General features: G+C 37.5%; 1 protein-coding gene across 1 annotated transcript in view; it reads left to right on the top strand.

Annotated features, from left to right (window-relative positions):
- MYOM2 (myomesin 2) overlaps positions 1-19,439 on the top strand; it is a 71,441-nt gene extending 52,002 nt beyond the window's left edge. The window contains exons 27-36 of the mRNA XM_050893545.1: positions 763-830; positions 4,601-4,714; positions 6,087-6,174; positions 9,162-9,200; positions 9,877-9,982; positions 12,658-12,821; positions 13,155-13,191; positions 13,320-13,342; positions 14,209-14,264; positions 18,357-19,439. Of these exons, the coding sequence (XP_050749502.1) occupies positions 763-830; positions 4,601-4,714; positions 6,087-6,174; positions 9,162-9,200; positions 9,877-9,982; positions 12,658-12,821; positions 13,155-13,191; positions 13,320-13,342; positions 14,209-14,264; positions 18,357-18,695 (1,034 nt within the window). The 3' untranslated portion in view covers positions 18,696-19,439. The remainder of the gene's footprint in view (positions 1-762; positions 831-4,600; positions 4,715-6,086; positions 6,175-9,161; positions 9,201-9,876; positions 9,983-12,657; positions 12,822-13,154; positions 13,192-13,319; positions 13,343-14,208; positions 14,265-18,356) is intronic.
- The last annotated feature ends 316 nt before the right edge of the window (positions 19,440-19,755 follow it).

The raw sequence follows: 19,755 nt of genomic DNA, 5'->3' as shown, positions 1-19,755 counted from the left end.
GAAAGAAATTATACCACTTACAGCATAAACTCACAAGATCTTTCAGTTCTCAATGATTTAAGTGAGAGTCTGGGACTTTGCTACTTCCCAGGTCTGGATATTGCAATTATGGGCCCTGATCCTGCAGACACTAAAACATATAAATTTACTGACATGAGTAACCACAATAACTTTCAAAAGGCTATGTAAGTCAGTAAATTTACTTAAGGATATATATGTTTGCAGTATTGGAACCTCAGTGGGGAAAAGGAATATTTCCTGTTCTGCTTGTAATGTTTAACACATTTTTTAACTTTATATAATTTGGACAAATAATGTCTGGCATAGGATTTTTGCTTTGAACATTTAATTGGGTGTTTGGATAAATTTGTTTATTCTCCAGTTCCCTTTGCGTTAAATACATTGTTTGTAAACTTGTTTGTAGCTACTCTGCTTCTTTCCTATGCTTAGTTGGCAATTGGGCATAAACATATTTAGTAAACTAATTTATCTCAGTCATCATTTTACATTTTGAAATACTACATGACTTATAATACAAACAGAGATGAGCCTCAGGTTTCTAAGCTGTACTGTAGACACCTGGGTCAATATGACAAAAACTTACTGCAGGATTTTCCTTCTAGTGCATGGGTAGTTCAGGAGTTCCCTTTCATCGTTCTGGTGTAAGGATATTATAATTGTCATCCTTTTTCTTTCTTTCGCTGAATCTCTCTAATACTCTTCATTCTACAACATATGCTTTAAGACAATTTTGTTTCTTAGGTCCTCACTTCTCAGAGTTTTTGTATTGGAAAGTTACAGAGGAATGTGAAGTTTTACTTGCTTGTAAGGTGAGGAAATATACTTGAAATAATTTGTTAGAATGTGTTGATTAAAAATTGAGGCAGGAAAATGTGAGGAAAGATTTTGATATTTTTAAAATTAGAAGTTTCATATGAAAACTTTTTTTATTATTTAGAAATATTTAAAATCAAAATTTCTGACTTACTACTCTTCGGCAGTAGTCTTCATTAAAAAAAAAATTAGAGGACATTTCTAAATGTGTTAGGTGATCTAATTCTTTATAATAATTGTGAGCCATAAAAATCATTTAAACATAATATTCATCCTTTAATGGTCCTTATTTCTTCCTCAAAAAATAGCCACAAAAAGCTGGAGTTCAAACTCTTTCCTCACCATTTTCTGATTTGGAGGTTCCTCTACAAAAGCATCTGTTATTTAATCAACTGTAACCAAACATGCAACAAAGGCTACTGGAATTAAAGTTATAAAACATTATTTTTATCATGTTTGGCTAATGACTTTTGAATCTTAACTAATGCTAATGTGCATGGAATTCAGAGTAACTTCTGCTATTAACATCTTTATATGCCATTCTAAACTGATATATCTTCATTTTTGTTGCTCTTCTAGAGTGACTAATTAGAGGTCTGAATAACTAAGTTAATTGCATTGAACAGGTATCAAACTCTTCTTCATTGCCTTTTTCTGTAATATGGACTCTTTTGTATTAATTTTCTCCACTTCTTTTGAATAAGTTTTTGGCTTTTAATTAGACTAACTTGAATCATTCATTATGAACAATTTAAATGCACATTTGTGGGTTTTTTTCCTTCTTTTTTTCTGCTCACTAATTAGGAGGCCTTTAACCTCAATTTACTCCCAGCAGAACTGACCTGGGTGGTGCAGCTGCCATTCTGTGTGCCCCCATTTTAAGGCTCAACGCTCATTAGCTAACATGGTACCTTTGCTGGTACTGAGCTGCATAGCTGGAGTACTTTATAATCTCGACATGCATTTGCCTCAGGCATGAACCCTGCTTATCCTTTCATTCACATGGGGAATTAAATGTTGCTGAACCAGTTATACTAGTGTTAATTCTCTACAAATTAATCTGGAATTACCCTTCTTTTCATTGACTGTCAAGCCTGTTTATACCACTGAAACTGTGAAAGGCTGAGCATCTGATTATATGCTTTTCACCCATGTACTTTTTGTTCATAAGGCCAGAACATTTTATGTAAATGAAATCTAGGATGTGGGCTGTTTGCACACTTATCATTTTAACTATGCTATTGACCTTATAACGTTTGTTACTGTTAGTATGTGACTGGCCATTAGGTTCACATGGTGCTGTTGTTTATGCCTGTTTAACTGATATTTGCACATAGGAAGAGTTTGAACAATAAAGCCTGGATTTGTCCTACTAACTTCAGATACGTGACATTTACGTTAGAAGTGTGGCTGCCCTGGGCTATTTCTGTGGTAATAAAAACATCCAACGAACAATCTCTGCCTCCCCAGGCCATATCATAGCACTTGGCCCAGGTCTCTTCTAGGCTCTGTTTAGTGCTCCTGTGCAAAAATAATTGTCATGAGTGTTTTTACGTCTTGAAAGAGCCTGGGAAAATGTGAAGGAAGTACCTGCAAGAGAGAGCTTTTTGCCTTGACTTTCTCAAAGGCCATGGCATGAAATAGGGGAGTTAGGAAACCAGACCAACTGGAAGCTTGTGTAAGGCAGAGAACTGACTGTATGATCCAGGTTCGTGACATTAATAATGAACAAATATGGATTGTGTTACAAAAGAGTATATCAAAAGTAATACACGTTACCTCACGTACCACTTATTTTCTATGTGATTGGACCTGATTGACTTTTGATTGACTTAGTATTTAATTCTGAAATAGCTGGCATTGGTGACCTTGTTCTTGGTATTGTAGCCCCTGCGTGCCAGTGGGACTTGTTTGTCCATCTGAATGATAATTTGATGGTGTTTTCTTTTATTGTGTGCTTATTTTTCTTCATGTGCCAGTATCTACTATAATTTTTCTTCAAATAGTTCTAAATTTCAGAACATTCTGAAGCTACCTGCTCTTGCATAACTTTGACCCTTATTTGTACTGTGTCTGTTAAAAGCAAGATTTTTGGTGTGTGGCTAAACAGTGAAAAAGGTAACTTTTCATAGTAAATGTCAACATGAAATAACTACAGCACTGCAAATTGCATGTGTCCAAAACTCAGTCGATTTATTGTCAGATTGACTGCTAACAGTCTTTGATGAAAAATTGTTGAAAAGCATTAAAGGCTTGTTCCTTCAGGCTTTGTTCAAATAAAATTGCCACTCATGTCATATGACTACAGGAATAGCCACTTTGTAGTTACTGGTAAATGTAAAGTGCTGCTCACTTTTCTCAAGCAAGGCATTGCTTTGGGCCAGATTGTGATCTCAAATACTCTGTCAGAGATCCATAGCAACCGCACTGGTTATTAAGCAGCACTATATGTGATTAATTTGAGCAGGTTTTATAGAGATGTCCAGGAATCAGTATAGAAGGCCCTCCTATTTGTCTAGTGACCTCTATAGAGAGCTTTCATAGAGCTGTTCATCTATGGAATGACTTCTGTAATGTGAAAGGGTTAGAAATTGGTGCATGTTTTTTCCTCCAAGCAAGCCACTTGAAAACTATTGCAGATACATATTAACTTCCGGGCTGCCCTCTATCCATTTGTTCAGTGCTTTTTTAAGGAGGCTTTTTAAAGCAACTGCCTGGGGACTGAGAAATGTCCTGCCGGCTCTGTCCTTCTACCAAAGCCACGCTGACTGCGAATTCAGGCTACACACAGAAATACCATTGCATTTTTGTGATTTTTAGAAGGGTATGGGGATAGTGATGTCAAATAAACCATAGTGTTTCTGAAAGGGAAAAAAATAAAATACATTGCCAGGGTTTCTAAAAAGAGCTGGGATTTTAGCTTCTTTGAATTCACAGTTTGAGGTCATTCATCCAGCAATATTTTAAGCATCACCAATACACAATTTATATTTCAAAATTATAGCAGTACTTGAGGTATAGCTGTAGTCTATTTATGCATTGCTTAGATGAGCTGCTGCTACTACAGCAAAATTCTGGCTTTCAAGCAACTTCTCTGCATTTGCACTACGTTGTTAAGCCCCTTTGTGTTGGGAGAGACTGCAATTTGTAGGATTCCTCAAGTCTTTGTACTTCCCATAGGACACAATGTAGCAGAAAAAAAGGATTTCTGGTGCAGCTTGCAATTTTGAAGTCTCAAATGCTTTCAGCATAGTAATTTCAGTTGCTCTCTGCAGTTTAGCCCTGAAAGACATTGCTTAGGTAGCTAGGATAAATCTGCAAATTGGCTGAAGACTCTCTAAGATAGGGCCCAAGTTCTATGTTACACCTCTCTGGAGACACATGGCAAACACAAAAAGATAAAGGAGAGTTCAGCAGCTCTAATTTCAAAGATACTTCTCATAGATATCTCTAGACAAACTGCAACCACATAGCAAGGGTGTAAAACCCTTTAAGGGAAGAGATTGACAGGATTGCCTTTAAGAATTTGACAGGGTTCTGAAGCTGTAAGCTGTATACTTCTGACCAGTTCTGTGCTGCAAATAAATACTATAGGACTAAGGTTTGCTTAGTAGGACTTGGTTGATATTGTTTTTTTACTTAGCTTTATTTTACATATGTTATAAAAAAATTGGCTTCTTATGTTGAAAGTACCTGTGTGACTACCTACAGTGCAATACCTTTCTTCAGGACATAGCCAGGCTTATGTGCCTTTTCTGTTGTACAGGTTGCGAATACAAAGAGGGAGACTGTTTTCAAATGGTATAAGGATGGTTCTGGGATTGATGTTGACGAGATGCCTGATCTGCAGAAGGGAGAATGTCACCTCAGTATTCCCAGGGTACAGTATCACCTACTGATTAGAAATGGCAGCTTCTGCTTGACACGCTATAGATTTGCTAGACAGAGCACTAAACCAGCTATCATGATTTCTGTGAACCATTTTAAGAAAAAGCATATTTGCTACCCTTCAATTAGCTGTTGAGTAACTAATACTAGTAAAAGAGTATCTAGTTTTGTTATCAGCTCAGGCAGTTCATGCTTAAGTTACTTCAGAATCCTTAGGTGAACTCTATCTTGTTCTTTCTTATTGCTCCTTAATTTTTCAATTTGTTCAAGCACCTCATTTCTGACAGTGTTTCAGTTTTATTGCCTAAAATGAATAGGTTTGAGGTATATGACTTTTTAAGATTTATCTTTATGCAAACAGGATAACCTAACTTGTGTCTGAAGCCTTAGCTTGCATAGTTGCTGCCTTCGTCAAGTGCCAAAACCTCCCCAGATAGAGTTTTTCTGCTTTCAGCATAATGTGCATTCCATTTAACTGATTTATTTATTTTATTGATTGGTTTCATATTCTTCTAATTCCTTTCCTTCATTTCACTTGCAAGAGGATACTGACTTTCCAGTGGCTTCGTTTTTCTTAAGTAGACTTTTTTTGGGGAGGGCGGTTTCTGCTTGTCTTGAATTGCTCTTGTTACTTGTCATTCAATTATATGATGCTTCTACTATGATTACTTGCTTGTGGACTTTTATAAGTCTAAGACTCAATTAAAGAACCTCCAATCCATATATAATTATTTATATGTTTTCCTTCAGGTTTTAAAATAAATTAAGATAAAACCACCCAAAACAAAAACCCCTACTGCCTTTAATGCAGTATCATTATGTTAGATTTTAGAATGTAAGCTCTCCAAGGGTAATGAATTCATTATTTACTTAGCATAGATGTAATTTGACTACAGTTGCTGCTTGAATGAAAGCTACTGAGTTGATATTTGGACAGTTAAAGGATATAGATCTGTTGTTATGCTTTACATAGATTGATTAAAAAAAATAATCGTTTTGGTTGAAGAAAAATTGCATTTCTAAAGTTTGTGTGGGTTTAAGTTACCGTCTGTTGCATCTTACTACACTACTTGTAATTTCTACTGACCAGGATCAATCCTGTTTGTCTTTTTGGAACAAGAGCAAAACTACGGTTTCTCAAGGCAATTGAACTGAAATCAGAATATGTTTTAGGCTTAAGAACTAACTACAGCTCCATAAAAAACATGCACAAGCCATTCATAGTTTCCATCTCATCTCTGGTAAGATTATTTAACCAGAATACGGTACAATGTATGTTGTTTGATTTAGAAAATCATGCAGGGGTTGAGAAAATGTTGTATAGTATCAAGTTTGTCAGTAAACATCTTGTGTTTTCTTTGTAGCTCTCTCGCAAAGATGAAGGAGTTTATAAGGCGACACTATCAGATGATAGAGGTCATGATGTATCTACTCTTGAATTATCAGGAAAAGGTAACATTCAGCTTATTATATTGAAATAATGATCTCCACATGTTCTCAAGAGGTGTCAAAGATCTATCCTTGCAAATGGCAAGTTAGCAAACATTTTTAGGGTCCTTTGTGTTTCAATTCTCTTCTTACGTTATAGAGGCCTGAACTGCAGATCATCAGTTTAGGAGGGGTGACACTGAACATTGTAATCATTAATCTCTAGCACTCTCACAGGCAAGAAATGAAGTAAGTTTCTAATCAGAGAGACACGCCCTTTTATGTGAGCTCTTTTGCAGAGAGGTCTTTCTCAAATTTGTTAAGCTTTAATGTCTACAAAAACCCCTAAAGCACCAAAGTACTGAATATGCTGATGTGGGACTGTCAGTGGGGACTGAGAGTTATTTTGATTGTAAAATTGTAAAGCTGTTTTATGGGTTAACTGCAGTAGGCAGCTCAGCCCCACACAGCCACTTGCTCACTCCCCCTCAGGGGGATGGGGGAGAGAATAGGAAGGGGAAAAGTGACAAAACTCATGGGTTGAAATAAAGACAGTTTAATAGGCAAAGCAAAAGCTGTGCATGCAGGCAAAGCAAAACAAGGAATTCATTCACTGCTTCCCATCGGCAGGCAGGTGCTCAGCCATCTCCAGGAAAGCAGGGCTCCATCACACATAATGGTGACTTGGGAAGACAAACGCCATAACTCTGAAAGTCCCTCCTCCCTCCTTCTTCCCCCACCTTTTATTGCTGAGCACGACATCATATGGTATGGGATATCCCTTTGGTCAGTTGGGGTCAGCTGTCCCGGCTGTGTCCCCTCCCAACTCCTTGTGCACCCCCAGCCTACTCACTGGTGGGGCGGTGTGAGAAGCAGAAAAGGCCTTGACTCTGTGTAAGCACTGCTCAGCAATAACGAAAACAGCCCTGTATTATCATCACTGTTTCCAGCACAAATCCAAAACACAGCACCATACAAGCTGCTACGAAGAAAGTTAACTCTATCCCAGCCAAAACCAGTACAATCTCCACCCCTTATTCCATACCATTTATGTCATGCTCAGGTCCCACACTATCCAATACATCCTCATTAACCACCTCCTCCCTTCCTGTCCTTTGATATATACACAGATATCATTGCCTTAGTCTATGGATTTTCAAGTAAGGTGTATCCTGACCTCTGGAATAAACCAAAGGTACAGTAGTTCTCCATCTTATGGTCAGGGGTCCTTCCAGCTTCGAGAGACTGTACTTCAGGTATGGCAAGACTGTGCTGTGCTGGAAATGTATGGTGAAATGCCTATTTAGAGAATTCACAGTGTCTAATTCTGTGCGTTCAGGAGGCTTTGAAAATGTCAACCAGCAAAACCACAAGAACTGCAGTGTTAAACCAAACAGTGGGTCTCCTAAATGGCGGAGTTAGCCTTGAAACTTAAAGGATAAACACAGAAGTTTAGCATGAATGGGGCCCTGGAAGACTGCATATTGTATGGGGCAGTTAGTTCAAGCTCAGTGTGCATTGACATTCAAATGAAGATAAATGCAAATAAGGGTAAGAGAATCTAGTCTATAATGCACCGATGATAGGCATTTAAATAAGGTTTCATATGTTATCAGATATCACAATGAGCTACTGTAATTCTATGTATATTTAAATTTGTTCAGTAAAAAGATTGTTAGTTTACTTCTGAGTCTATAGAAAAGACTGATCTGGTGCCAACATAAATGATTTTTACTCAACTTCGGTAGAGAGCACTTCCCTGGGCTTCTTTGTTTAGGTCCCACCAACTAGGCCAAAGTGAAGCTGGATTCATTCCACCTGCATGTAGACATTTGACTCAAATAATGAATATTTTTTGCCAGGTCCTAATAGAGGGAGAAAGACATATTAAAAAATTAACTCAGTTTACCAAAGATCTTAACATTTTTTCTCAGCAGGTTGGGGAAGTACCTGAAATAAGAGGAAAAGATGAATATCAGACTGAATTCTTAAGCTGTGGTTTACCTCAGAAGGCTGTATCATCACTTCATAGTCTCTCAGGCATTTTTCCTCTGCATAAATTCTGCCCATTATTCTTTCAGAAAAAACATCTCATTTAGACAGTATAGGTAATATAACCCCACTTTCCCAGACATCTGTAATGTAATGTATATATAGTATGCAATTCGTGTCCTCATGTCAACATGCCAGTAGAAGCATACTGGAGTTTGCAGAGGGTTATGGAATTGAATTGCGGTTTATTTTAGCAGAGACAAAAAATGTGCAGATACAGATCAACACAGACCGAATATACAAGTAGTATTTTCTGAACTTCATGCATTTCGCTGTATTCCTTAGTCATAAAAAATTCTCCAGCCTTGAATGCGCATTCTTCAGTCTTGAATATGCATTCTTCAGATTATGGTGCTCTTTCTTTCTCTCTCTCTCTTTGCATCTTACACATTGACACTGAATAGGATTCTTCTGCTATGAAAGAGTTCCCTGCTCTTCTGCCCTTGTCTCCAGGGCTCTCCCCTTCTGCAAACCCATCAGCTCTGTGATATTTCAAAAGCTTGATATGATACCTCATTTCTTTCACTTGCTGTCGAAGGGGTTTACATTTGTCAAATGTCATCCTACAGGGAGCAGGTGAAAACTGTTTTCACCTAGAATGCAATAATTTCTCTTTCCCCTGCACTCTCTTTTGAACGTGAACTACCCAGTTTTAATGACCTTTTATTGTTTCTGGCCTGAGGGATAGAAAGACAAAGATTTGACAGCAGACAGCTGACTCCACACACAGCAGAGATACTGAGTGACACAGCACAGAATTCATATGCTGTACACAGACAGTCTCCAATTTATTCCATACACCTGTTGCAATTTTAATGGTTTTCTTTGCCTAAGGATGTGAAGATTTCCCATATTGCTTTAATTAAACTGAACTTAACAAAGCTATATTCTGATTGAATTTTGATGGTATATTTTCTTTTTATTTTTCTCTCTCTCTTTTTTTTTTTTTTCCTTTTCAGTGTATGATGATATAATTCTGGCATTGAGTGGGGTCAGTGGTAAGTAAATGCTGTCTTGGATTTTCATGTAAGTTTTTTATGTTAAAGTCATCTGAGCCTGAGGCAGACAATTTTTATTGTAAGTGAGAAATCTCTGAGAGTCGTGATGCTTATATTACTATGGACATGTTATTAAGTTTCTGAAAAGGCAGTTGACCTTGCTAATTGACACTATTAAAAGGGAACAAAGTATTCCACCTGGCTTGTTTGGTTTAGATACTGTGACAATGTTGTAGCAATAATTTTCTTCCTACTTCCCATTAGTAGGTGAACCTTGATACAGAGAGAACGAGATTCTGATCCTGCTCCTAGTGAGAAGCTGGGAGTCATTCCACTGAAAGAACAGGGGTTGCAGAAGAATAAAATTTTCGTGCAATTAGAATCATGACACTACTGTTTCATGGCAATTATATGACTAGCTTATTATTTCACAATGGATCTTGCTAGTTATAATGCTTGTATATGACAATAAAACCATAAACTCATACTGAACTTTCACCTGATACAAATCAGCAGATCCCCTTTGAGAGGCATGAACAATTGTCTCTTTGTGGTAGTTGAGAATCATGGCCTAGATCTTGAATTTTTTTTGTCCTGACAGTACAAGTAGTCCATTTGACTGTTTCCTGTTCATTCCACTATCCTGTTTGATCTGCATGTATTCTATTTTGCGTAGGTAAGTCAGCCTCTCCACTGAAGATCCTTTGCACTGAGGAAGGAATAAGGCTCCAGTGTTTCTTGAAGTACTACAATGAAGAAATGAAAGTCAACTGGTCTCACAGGTTCTAAGAATATTTTTTTCAATTTTATTTGAGAAAAAATGCTGTCTTTATGATTTACTATTTACTATTCTGTGGCGTTCATTTACTAACTGGACCACATTAATGAATTTCTTTTTCCAGCACTTCTTATTCTCTTTTTACATAGATAGTACATACAGTAAAAGAAATATTAACAGACTTGTCCAACACCTATCAGGAGGGCTGTAACAGCCAGGAAAAAAGAATCCACAGTATTCCAGCCTCTTATTCAACACAATGCCCACTCTTATTCAACAACAAGACTGTTTGTCTTTCACTACATTATCTGGTTGGTTCAAAAATAGCAAAGTATTCAAGCATAGTTTTCTATTCAGGGCTGCCCTTTTCTTTAAATGGATGAAATTCTTCTCCAGTACTAGGTGAATACCAAGGGTCTGCTCTCATAGTTTAATAGAAGTCTGTATTAAGAAAGGATTTTTTTTTTTCCCAAACTGATACAGTCTTAAGTAACACAAAATATTTTAATTCTGTTCCTCTTCTTTGAAAAGATATTGTGGGGCACAGAATACTTTGAGAATAGCCCTCAGAGCTGAGAATATGACCAGAAATGAGCTTTAAAGTTCCCAATAGTTTTCCACTCTCATGTTACATTAGTCTTTGACTTTGGAGGCACTCTGTTAATCTGTGTACTTACAGTTAAATGTGTGTTCAAATGCTTTGCTGTATCAGGCCGTCATTTGTTTGGAACCGCAGGTAAGGTTTGGAAGGATTTTAAAACTCTTCAAGTGGTTTCAACTTTCACATTCCTTGATGGCCTACAAAGATGACATACAGTGAACTGGTCTGACTTGGACAGGAAGAGGCTGGTTTATCAGCTGGTTCATCAACAACTAGGCATGTTGTCCTAGTTTTGCAATGTTGTCCAGCCCGTGATTTCTGTGAAGACAGGAACACAAAAAAAGTGTCAGTGATCATCAGGTTCAGGGAGCTCGAGAACAATTCTGCAAGGGTGTGCAGCTGTACTCATAACTCAAGCTTTGTATTCAGTAAGTTCTGCTCCGTCTTTCAGTAAATGTGATACTAGTATGATGGAAAGGAAAAGAAAAATATTTTTTGCCTCTGCCTTTTACTATATCTGCTTGAGTTTTAAAAGCGACTTTGTCCATTCCACCATCCAGTTCAAAGAAATATAAAACTAGAGAATGCTACATGGCTAATATGGAAATATCAACGTGCATATTTATATTTACATACACACATCTCCCCTCCTCCTAATATTTCAGGTTCTATAGTGTCTTACACATTGATTGTCTTGAAGATCATTGAACAAAGATTTTGAACAAATAAAATTTCAGTTCTTCCATGAATATAATGATTATAAGCCAGAGTTGTTAAAGCTAAAACAAAGACTACAACAAACAAACAAATCAACCAACCTCCCCCAGCATCTCCAAACCTCCCTGCTCTTTTAAATGAGGTTCTAGCAATTTTTTTCTTGGAAAAAATGAAAGGCTAGACAATCCATGGTTTTTTACTGTTGTCTGCACATTATGAAACATAGTGTGTAAATTTCTAGCTAGCTTTGAATTATCCACTATACTGCATAGCAAGGAACATAATACAGGTCCTAAAGCCAGCATGCATCATCCATTCATGGCACAGTGGGGAATATTGTATGTAGTATTTTCTAATATATAGTAGTTTCTATCCAGGTATCTAATTTGGCATGCTGAACTCAATGTAGTTGTCTTACAGAAAAGGAAATAGTAAAAATTCCTTTTCCCCATCAAAGTAACTCTCTAGCTATGAAGTGAAATCAGCCCTGTCTGGGCAAATAACTGATCAAAAAGAAGCTAATGCTGACTTCATCTATTAAAAATTCCAGCTAAAGATGCTTGGAGAAGAAGGATGAAAAGAAATATTACTTTAGTTAATGAATGAAAGAGGAAACTTCTCTTCAAACCATTGAAAGTGGTCTGGTTTGCATGCTCTTATTAAATAGCTTCTTCTCTTTCCACTCTTAATGACAGATTATGGACCAGAAGAACCCCTCATCTGAATCAGTAGGGCATTTCTTGTATTCTTAGCTTAGGAAGTGATGATAAGTCAATATAATGTCACTGTTTTTTAAAGACCTGTTTATTAATCATCTGCATTTAGGAGATTTGCTTCTTGTCTTGTTCTTAAAAAAATCGAAGGTGTATTTTGACTTGATGCAAGAATAATAAATTCTACGCAAACCTTTATTGTTTTCTTAATCGATTTCTGAAGTTAATGAGAGATAAAGGTTTTTTTCCTCATCAGAAAAGGTTATTTGCCTCTTGTTTACTATTCTGATGTATTCTATGTTAGTGTGTATGAAGTCTACAGAACTCTAAAGTCATGCACCATTTTCACATACAGACACGTATGTGCATATAGATATAAACACAGATGATTGTGTATGTGGAGAGAAGGAGAGTGAGAAGAGGGTGAACAAATTAATCTTTGGAATGAAAGCTCAAGCTAATGGTTCCAAAGTGTTTCATACCCCCACTAGGAAGAACAGAATCTTCTGGGAAATTGCTCCCATTAGTTGCAATTTATCTGTAGTTTAGGAATAGTGTGTTATCCTTTGTAACTTTTTATAAATGATCTCCTATGGAGAATATACATGAAAAGAATGTTCAAACTCATTTCTATTCATTTTTTTCCAGGGAATCTAAGATTTCTTCTGGTGAAAAGATGAAGATTGGAGGTGGAGAGAATATTGCCTGGCTGCAGATATGTGAACCCACTGAAAAGGATAAGGGGAACTACACCTTTGAAATCTTTGGCGACAAGGAATCCTACAAACGCACACTTGATCTGTCTGGGCAAGGTATATTTGTAAGACCATACTTATATGGCAACTTTTCATGGATTAAACAGAATTTACTGGCAATAATCAGAGGAATGACAGTAAAAACAGAAACCCTTTGGTCAGAACCAGTTGTAGTTTAGTTGCGTAACTGTTACGAGCTTTTTAGTCTTGTATCTGTTTTCACCACAAGTGGCATTGGGTTTCAAGGGTTTGGTTTCCCATTTTGCTACTGTGTAACCCTGTATGGGTTTTAAAAGAGCTTTAATATGGGTATGTGTTTAACTATTTATACTGAGCCCCAACTGCAAGTTATGTTCATGGACAATTACTCTCTCAATTGTTTTGTTACAGCTTTTGATGATGCATATACGGAATTCCAGCGACTCAAGTAAGTGCTACATCTTCTGCCTTTTAATGCTGTAACAACAGTGTCTTTACTTACAGAAAAGATATTTTATTAATAATTTCATTAATAACATTATGTATTTCTCTTCCTCTCTTCCTGAACAATTTTAGGGCAGCTGCTTTTGCTGAGAAGAGTAAGTTTATTTTACATTTTATCAAAGGTGTTCTGCAATGTGGTCTGGTGTTCTCTTTAAGGCATCCATCATGATATGCTGCCATAGCTTTCAGAGTTCTGCGGCTGCAGAAGTCTCCTGTTAGCACATAATACTGCAATAATAATAGTAATTTGTGGATTTATTTGTTTTTAATTCCAATGGAAACCCACTAAAAGTTTTACACATTTTGCAAGCCTCCACTGTATCTTCTTGGGTCTGCAGAGGTTTTGTGAGGTGTGAGCTTCTGGGTGTCATACAAGGAGGTGTTGACTCTGAAAGCTGCTGATGATACTGAATATTGAGATCTACCTATTAAGTAAAAAATTACCTGCTAATGCCTATTGGGCAGTGCTTGCTGAGACACAGGCAGTGGGGAAGCTTGTTACTGTTAGAGGCTGTAGGAATTCTGGTACTTTGATATCAGTTCCCCTTGTAATGACAAGATACTTCTGCCCACAAAGAGAGTGGCAGAACAAATGTTCCTTAGATCTTAGATACCACCAAGATGCTAAAAGCATCCTCCTTGCTTTGCTCTGTGCCCAAAGCACAAACTGTCAAGCTCAGCAGTAGCTTCAAGGTTGTTATGTGTATCAGTTTAGAATGCTATAGCACAATCTCTGCTAAAAAATCTGAGGGGACCATAAAATACATTAAAAAGAAATAACACAAAATATCATAAAAATTGTATTATTTTACATTTAATTAACCAGACACTACAGTTTTTTTAAAGATAAGTCCAAACAAAAGCTGTGACTAATATGGCACCAAGTTACAAAATCATCAAGAAATGAGTAATTTTGAGGTCTAAACTTCACGTGGTCCACATATTTTTCTTTAACTCCTAGATCGTGGTAAAGTCATTGGTGGTTTGCCTGACGTCGTTACTATAATGGATGGGAAGGTAAGGACAGTTTTTGTCAGTGAGTCATGCTGACTGGCGAGTGGTTTGCTTTGATGGCAAAAGGGGAGGGAATGCAGATGATTTTGTAGAAGCTGAAAGCAGAAGGAGTATAATCTAAATCACCTAATGGTAGTCATTTAATTGAGACATGCAAATTCTAAGTGAGCACAGGTACCGTGAGCTGACTACGCAGTCAAAGGAGGCACAGCCTGATTCAGATCTTAGGCAAGCAAGCTCAGCCTCAAGAGGAGCTGCTGGTCTTGTGCTGATTATGTAGAAGCTCTGAGTTAACTGCATACTCAAATTTGGCCTGGCTTTCAGCTCTGTCTACTGAGCAGAGCAGTTCAAGTGGAGAGTCCACTCTTGTCCTGTAGAGGAAAGTGAAGAGGCAGGAGGAAGCAGCCACTCTCTGAGAGCCAGTACAACAGAAACAAATATTAGGTCCCATTCTCCAGCATGCCAGACATAGACTGTTATGTCTGGTAAGAGTAAAGGAGGGTAAAGAACCTGCCTGGGCCAAGGGGCTAAACTCTCCCCTCTTCCTATATATTGGCAGATAGCCCCATTACAATATATAATTAAAGGAGATTGAAGGCCAGTGAATACACACATTTTTTGATGTCAGTAATAACTAAACGCCCGGATACAAAGTAAAAATTGGTAAACCTTTGCAAAGTCCCTTCCTAGGTCAGCTTGACTGGTGGAGATGAAATGTCATGATTCTGACTGACTGATGTCCCTCACTGGGATTTTTGTCATGGTGGAGTGGGATCTCATGCAACCTCAGCCCAGACTCTCTGGATACTAAGACAGAAGGAGAAGACTGTTAGTCTGAGCTGCTGTTAGTCGAGCTGCTGTTAGTCCTTACAGATGCAAGAAAGTACTGGAACTCAGTCCCTCCATCCTGGAGGTGAATTCCAGACTCCAGACACCCAAGCCTTCAGTCCAGGAAAGAAAAACTCCTTCATCCTTCCCACACAGACAGCAAGTTCTTGTCTCTTTCTCCTGAAGCAAATCTTCTTCTATTGGGTGCCCTGTCCTTCCCTATGGGGAGAAACTAGGTCTTCAGTATGAGAAGAAAAATTACTCAAAGAGAACAGGGTAAAAAAAAAAAGAAATCTGCAGTATTGTGCATGGTGCAGAGGAGGTACTTGGAAAGGATTATCCAGCACTTCTCACAGCACAAGAACTAGGGAATGCCTAATTACATGGTCATTACAGGCTTTAAAGAGTCATAAGGAAGTATTTTTTCAAGTGGTTCATAATTAATTTGTGCCTTAGAACCTTAGGCAAAAATAGATTTGGGTCCAAAAAAGAAAATAGGCAATATCATGAAAGGAAGTCCAGCAGGGGCCATTAAATACAATGTTCTCAATACAACTTGTGCTTATAACCAGTTTAAAAGCCACCAAATTGTGGAAAGCAGGAAGGTATACTGGGAATAGGATCACATTATTCATCCTCTCTATTTTTGTATACTTTCTTAAGTAGTTGCTTTTGACCTCTAAAAGACCTAGATGGACTTTCATTCCAACTGACTATAGCAGATCAGCTCATGAGCCAATGTGACTCTTACCATCTGCTGGCTATCAAAAGCATGTTGATCAGTCTGTTTACATCTCTTGTATGAAGTGCATCTTCAGGGACTACAGCTGTGTTGCTCTGTGTGGAAACTGTCTTTCTTATCACTGGAGTAAGACGTTGCACACAACCCTTCCAACTTTCTGTGTACTTGGCCATTTTCTGGATATCCAGGAGCAGTCTCTTTAGAAAGATGGGAGAACATGTGGTCCTTGCAGCAGATGTGAAATCTGCTCAACTCTGTACCAGGCAGAGATGATTTTCCTCTTGGCCCATTCCTTCCTTTGTCTCTAATGGGTGTTCACATGAGGTGAACCTTATTCTTATTGTGGTAGACAGAGGCACCTCACAGCAAGAAAGCTAGTCTTTTAGGAGGTTGGGTATAAGCCACTCTATGACCAACATCTTGAAACAGCCTAACTGTAAGGAAACAGCTCTGTGAAGTCACCCTTGACTGCATGCACAGACTAGCTGCAGTTTCCTCACACAATCATGCCCTAAAAACTGCAACCTTAAATTAAGGAAATGCTAGGTAGTGCGTTTCCAGAAGTAAAAGGCTTCACAGGAGACCTAATCATGTGAGGATTAAATAAATGAATATGTGAAGAGAAAAATCTCTGATTCCTGAAATCAGGCAAAACAAAATGAATCACAAGGAAATGAAACTCTAAAATCACCTCTAAATTAAATATGAACAGGTACCATGCAAGAGCTGTGTAAGTACAAGTTTAAGAAGTAACTATACAACCCGCCCCCCCCATGAGTTTTCCTCATGCAATGGAATGGTGTAACTACACAAATATATAGACACAAGACAAAGCTTTACTAGTGCTTCTTAAGAGAGTATAAATGATTTCAGGTCACATCTATAATTTAATAAATTAGAACAGGCCCAAATGATCTAAAATGACTGTGGAATATATCTGCTCTCTGGTAAGTTTTTAATATTAACTTATTAAGACTTGATTAATTATTATGAATTAATTATTAATTGCTCTTAAATGAGGTCACTTTTGAGGGCAATAATCATGAAATGTTGCCTGAGTTACAGAAAGGACAGTAAGATTTAAACTCATGCTATTAGACATCAGTTTGATTTCCCAAAATTTTATTTTCCTGTTTGCAACATTACTCCTTTAAATATTTTATAGTAAGGCTAGTTCCTATAGGCTATTAGTTAACTTTACATTCTACATGATGTCACTTCTTTAAGAGCTCTCACACACTTAAGTTGTCACTAGGTTGTACCCAGAGCATGTAAATCTTCCTTCAACATTCCCCTCTGACTTTGGAGGCATGTAGTATGCAAGACTGCTTCTATTTGTGAACATACAGCACTTTTGATCACTTAAAATTTCTTCCTGTTTTATTCTTTTCTCTGAGTTATGTCACACCTGTTCAGTCATCATCATTCAAGAAAAACATTGCACAAAACCATGCATATGTGCACACAGACGGACTTTCTCTGCTCCCTCTGGGTCAGGATTTGGTGAAACCTGAAGGGGAATATGGAAGGGAAGGAATATAAGGAAGTGTTCTGGTAGAAAAAATCAGTTTTGGGTTGTTCATTGTTTTTTTCTTCCTTTTTTTCCCCTAACACAATGGTGCATATGTGACATTCTTAAGATGACACTTAATTATTTAGGGCAGAATTTTGGGAAGAATGAGTTTCAAGCAAAGGTGGAAAAAGCAGGCACTAATCAATACAACTTCTCAAATGATTCTTTCATTTTATTTATTCTGTCATTACTGTACCTAAATACATAAAGTTTACATACATATACATATGGTGATCAAAATGGAGTTCAGTAGTAACTACATATAAATTTGGAAGAACAACCATGAAGATTTTATGGGCTTCTTCAATCTCAATTCAGTCCTTGGAAAATACCTGAACTGCTAGGATGGCCTACTAGGTCATTTCAGCTATTCTCTGAATAAGCTATACATGCGTGTAACACTTTTACAACATGTATTATGTATTATTTATTCTTCGTGAAATATTTCCATTTTACTAGTCAGCAGCACCTGGAATCAATGTCCAATGATTCATGTTACCTACTCTATTTTTAAGTGATTTTTTTTTTTTTATCATCTCAAGCAATAACCTCAGGAGGCCTTGGTCAGAAAAGATTTGCTCAGTTCTCCTCCCTGCTGTGTACAGGGAAACTTCAAGGATGTTTTTAAACCTATCATTGCCTGAACCTCATGTCAGACTAATGGGTTGTCAGGAGTCTCCTGCAGGCAGGACTGCAATGACAGTCCAACTTACCGTCTTCAGACACTGTTACCCTGAGGCTATTACTGCATCACAGTCACTGGTAAGATGGTGGAAAGACTGAATCAAAGGAAAAAAAAAATCTTAGGAACTCTACTTTTCAGTCCTCAAGAACATGATACCTGTCTTACTTTAATTAACTAGGAACAAGAAGTGCCTGAAAGCAATACTGAGAATGTTCTGGTTAAACTAATCTGACTATCCTCAAAATTACTTCTTTTTTCTTCCCTCAGACGCTGAATCTGACCTGTACTGTATTTGGAAATCCTGACCCCGAAGTGGTTTGGTTCAAGAATGACAAGGTCTTTGAACTTAATGAGCACTATGCTTTTTCACTGGAACAAGGGAAATATGTCAGTTTAACAATCAAGGGAGTGACTGCAGAAGACTCAGGCAAATATAGCATCCATGTCAAGAACAAGTATGGTGGGGAAACAGTGGATGTCACTGTAAGTGTCTACAGACATGGTGAAAAAATGCCTGAAATTAAGCCTGGCCAGCTTGCTAAACCCAGGGCAATACCACCATCAGAAGAAGTCCTCAAACCTGGAGGGCAAGGCAAAATCCAGTAAGAAGTAAAACTTGACACTACATTTGATAAACCAAATAGAATACATGAGCTGTAGTTGAGTTATTCCCACACATAACTAGTTGGTAATGTCCAAAGGGAAACTGAGCTTTTAGGAGTTTGATTTAGGGAGGTAACTGTGCTATGGTGCTGTACACATCTGAAACAATCTCATTTTGAATACATGTGGAACTTGCAAATAGCAAAAAGCCAAATGCCTACCAGAGGTTCCTGTATGCAATAACAAGTTGCACAAACCTACAGTAAACCTCCATTTCCACCCTCCCCAACCCTCTGCAAAAAAAAACCCCGACCCAACAACCCTCTGAGAACAAATGTCTCATCAGTAAAGGCAGTGAACTGAAGTTAGATACATATTCAGAGATGGTTCATGCTTTGTTCCACACACAGTCCCTTTGGCTTTGAAGCCTCTGATCCTGTAAGTCTAGTGGATAGTCTCTATTTAGTAGTGATACTGTTGTTTTATAGTGTGACTTTATCTTTAGTAGACTTTTACAAATGTTCACTGTTTACTCATTGAAGCATAGGTCACATGGTTGTATTTTGTTTTTGCTTTGTGCTAATAAAACTTTAAAAGTCACCTTTGCTACTCACTGCTCCAAATCACACATAACTAGTTCTGTTTACTCTCTTTCATTGTTTAATTATTGCTTATTGCACAATTTCACAGCTGGTAGCATGCAGACTATTGACTTTCAATAAAGAATGCAAATTATGGTTAATCACAGTCACTGGGTGGCACTTGCGACATTAATTTTACTCTTTACAATACAGGTCAAGATGAAAGCTTAAACTGGTACCAAAAGACATGTATACAATTCAGTCACTTAAGATAATTATGTCTTTGATTCTCCTCTATCCAAAACGAACAACAGAACTCTTCCACGGGTGAAGTGATGTTCTGCTAGGCAAAGATTTCAATATATGCTTATCATGAAACATTTAAATAGAATGGGCTTCAGTGAGATTACTTACATATCTGTCATACAATACATGATCGAGTGTTTGCAGTGCTGGCTTTTTCAGATCAGGTTCTCTGTTCA

The sequence above is a fragment of the Gymnogyps californianus genome, chromosome 3, assembly GCF_018139145.2.
Source record: "Gymnogyps californianus isolate 813 chromosome 3, ASM1813914v2, whole genome shotgun sequence".
In the NCBI taxonomy this organism is placed as follows: domain Eukaryota; kingdom Metazoa; phylum Chordata; class Aves; order Accipitriformes; family Cathartidae; genus Gymnogyps; species Gymnogyps californianus.
Note: the sequence above shows the minus strand (reverse complement) of the source record. Positions and strands in the feature narration are given on the sequence as shown.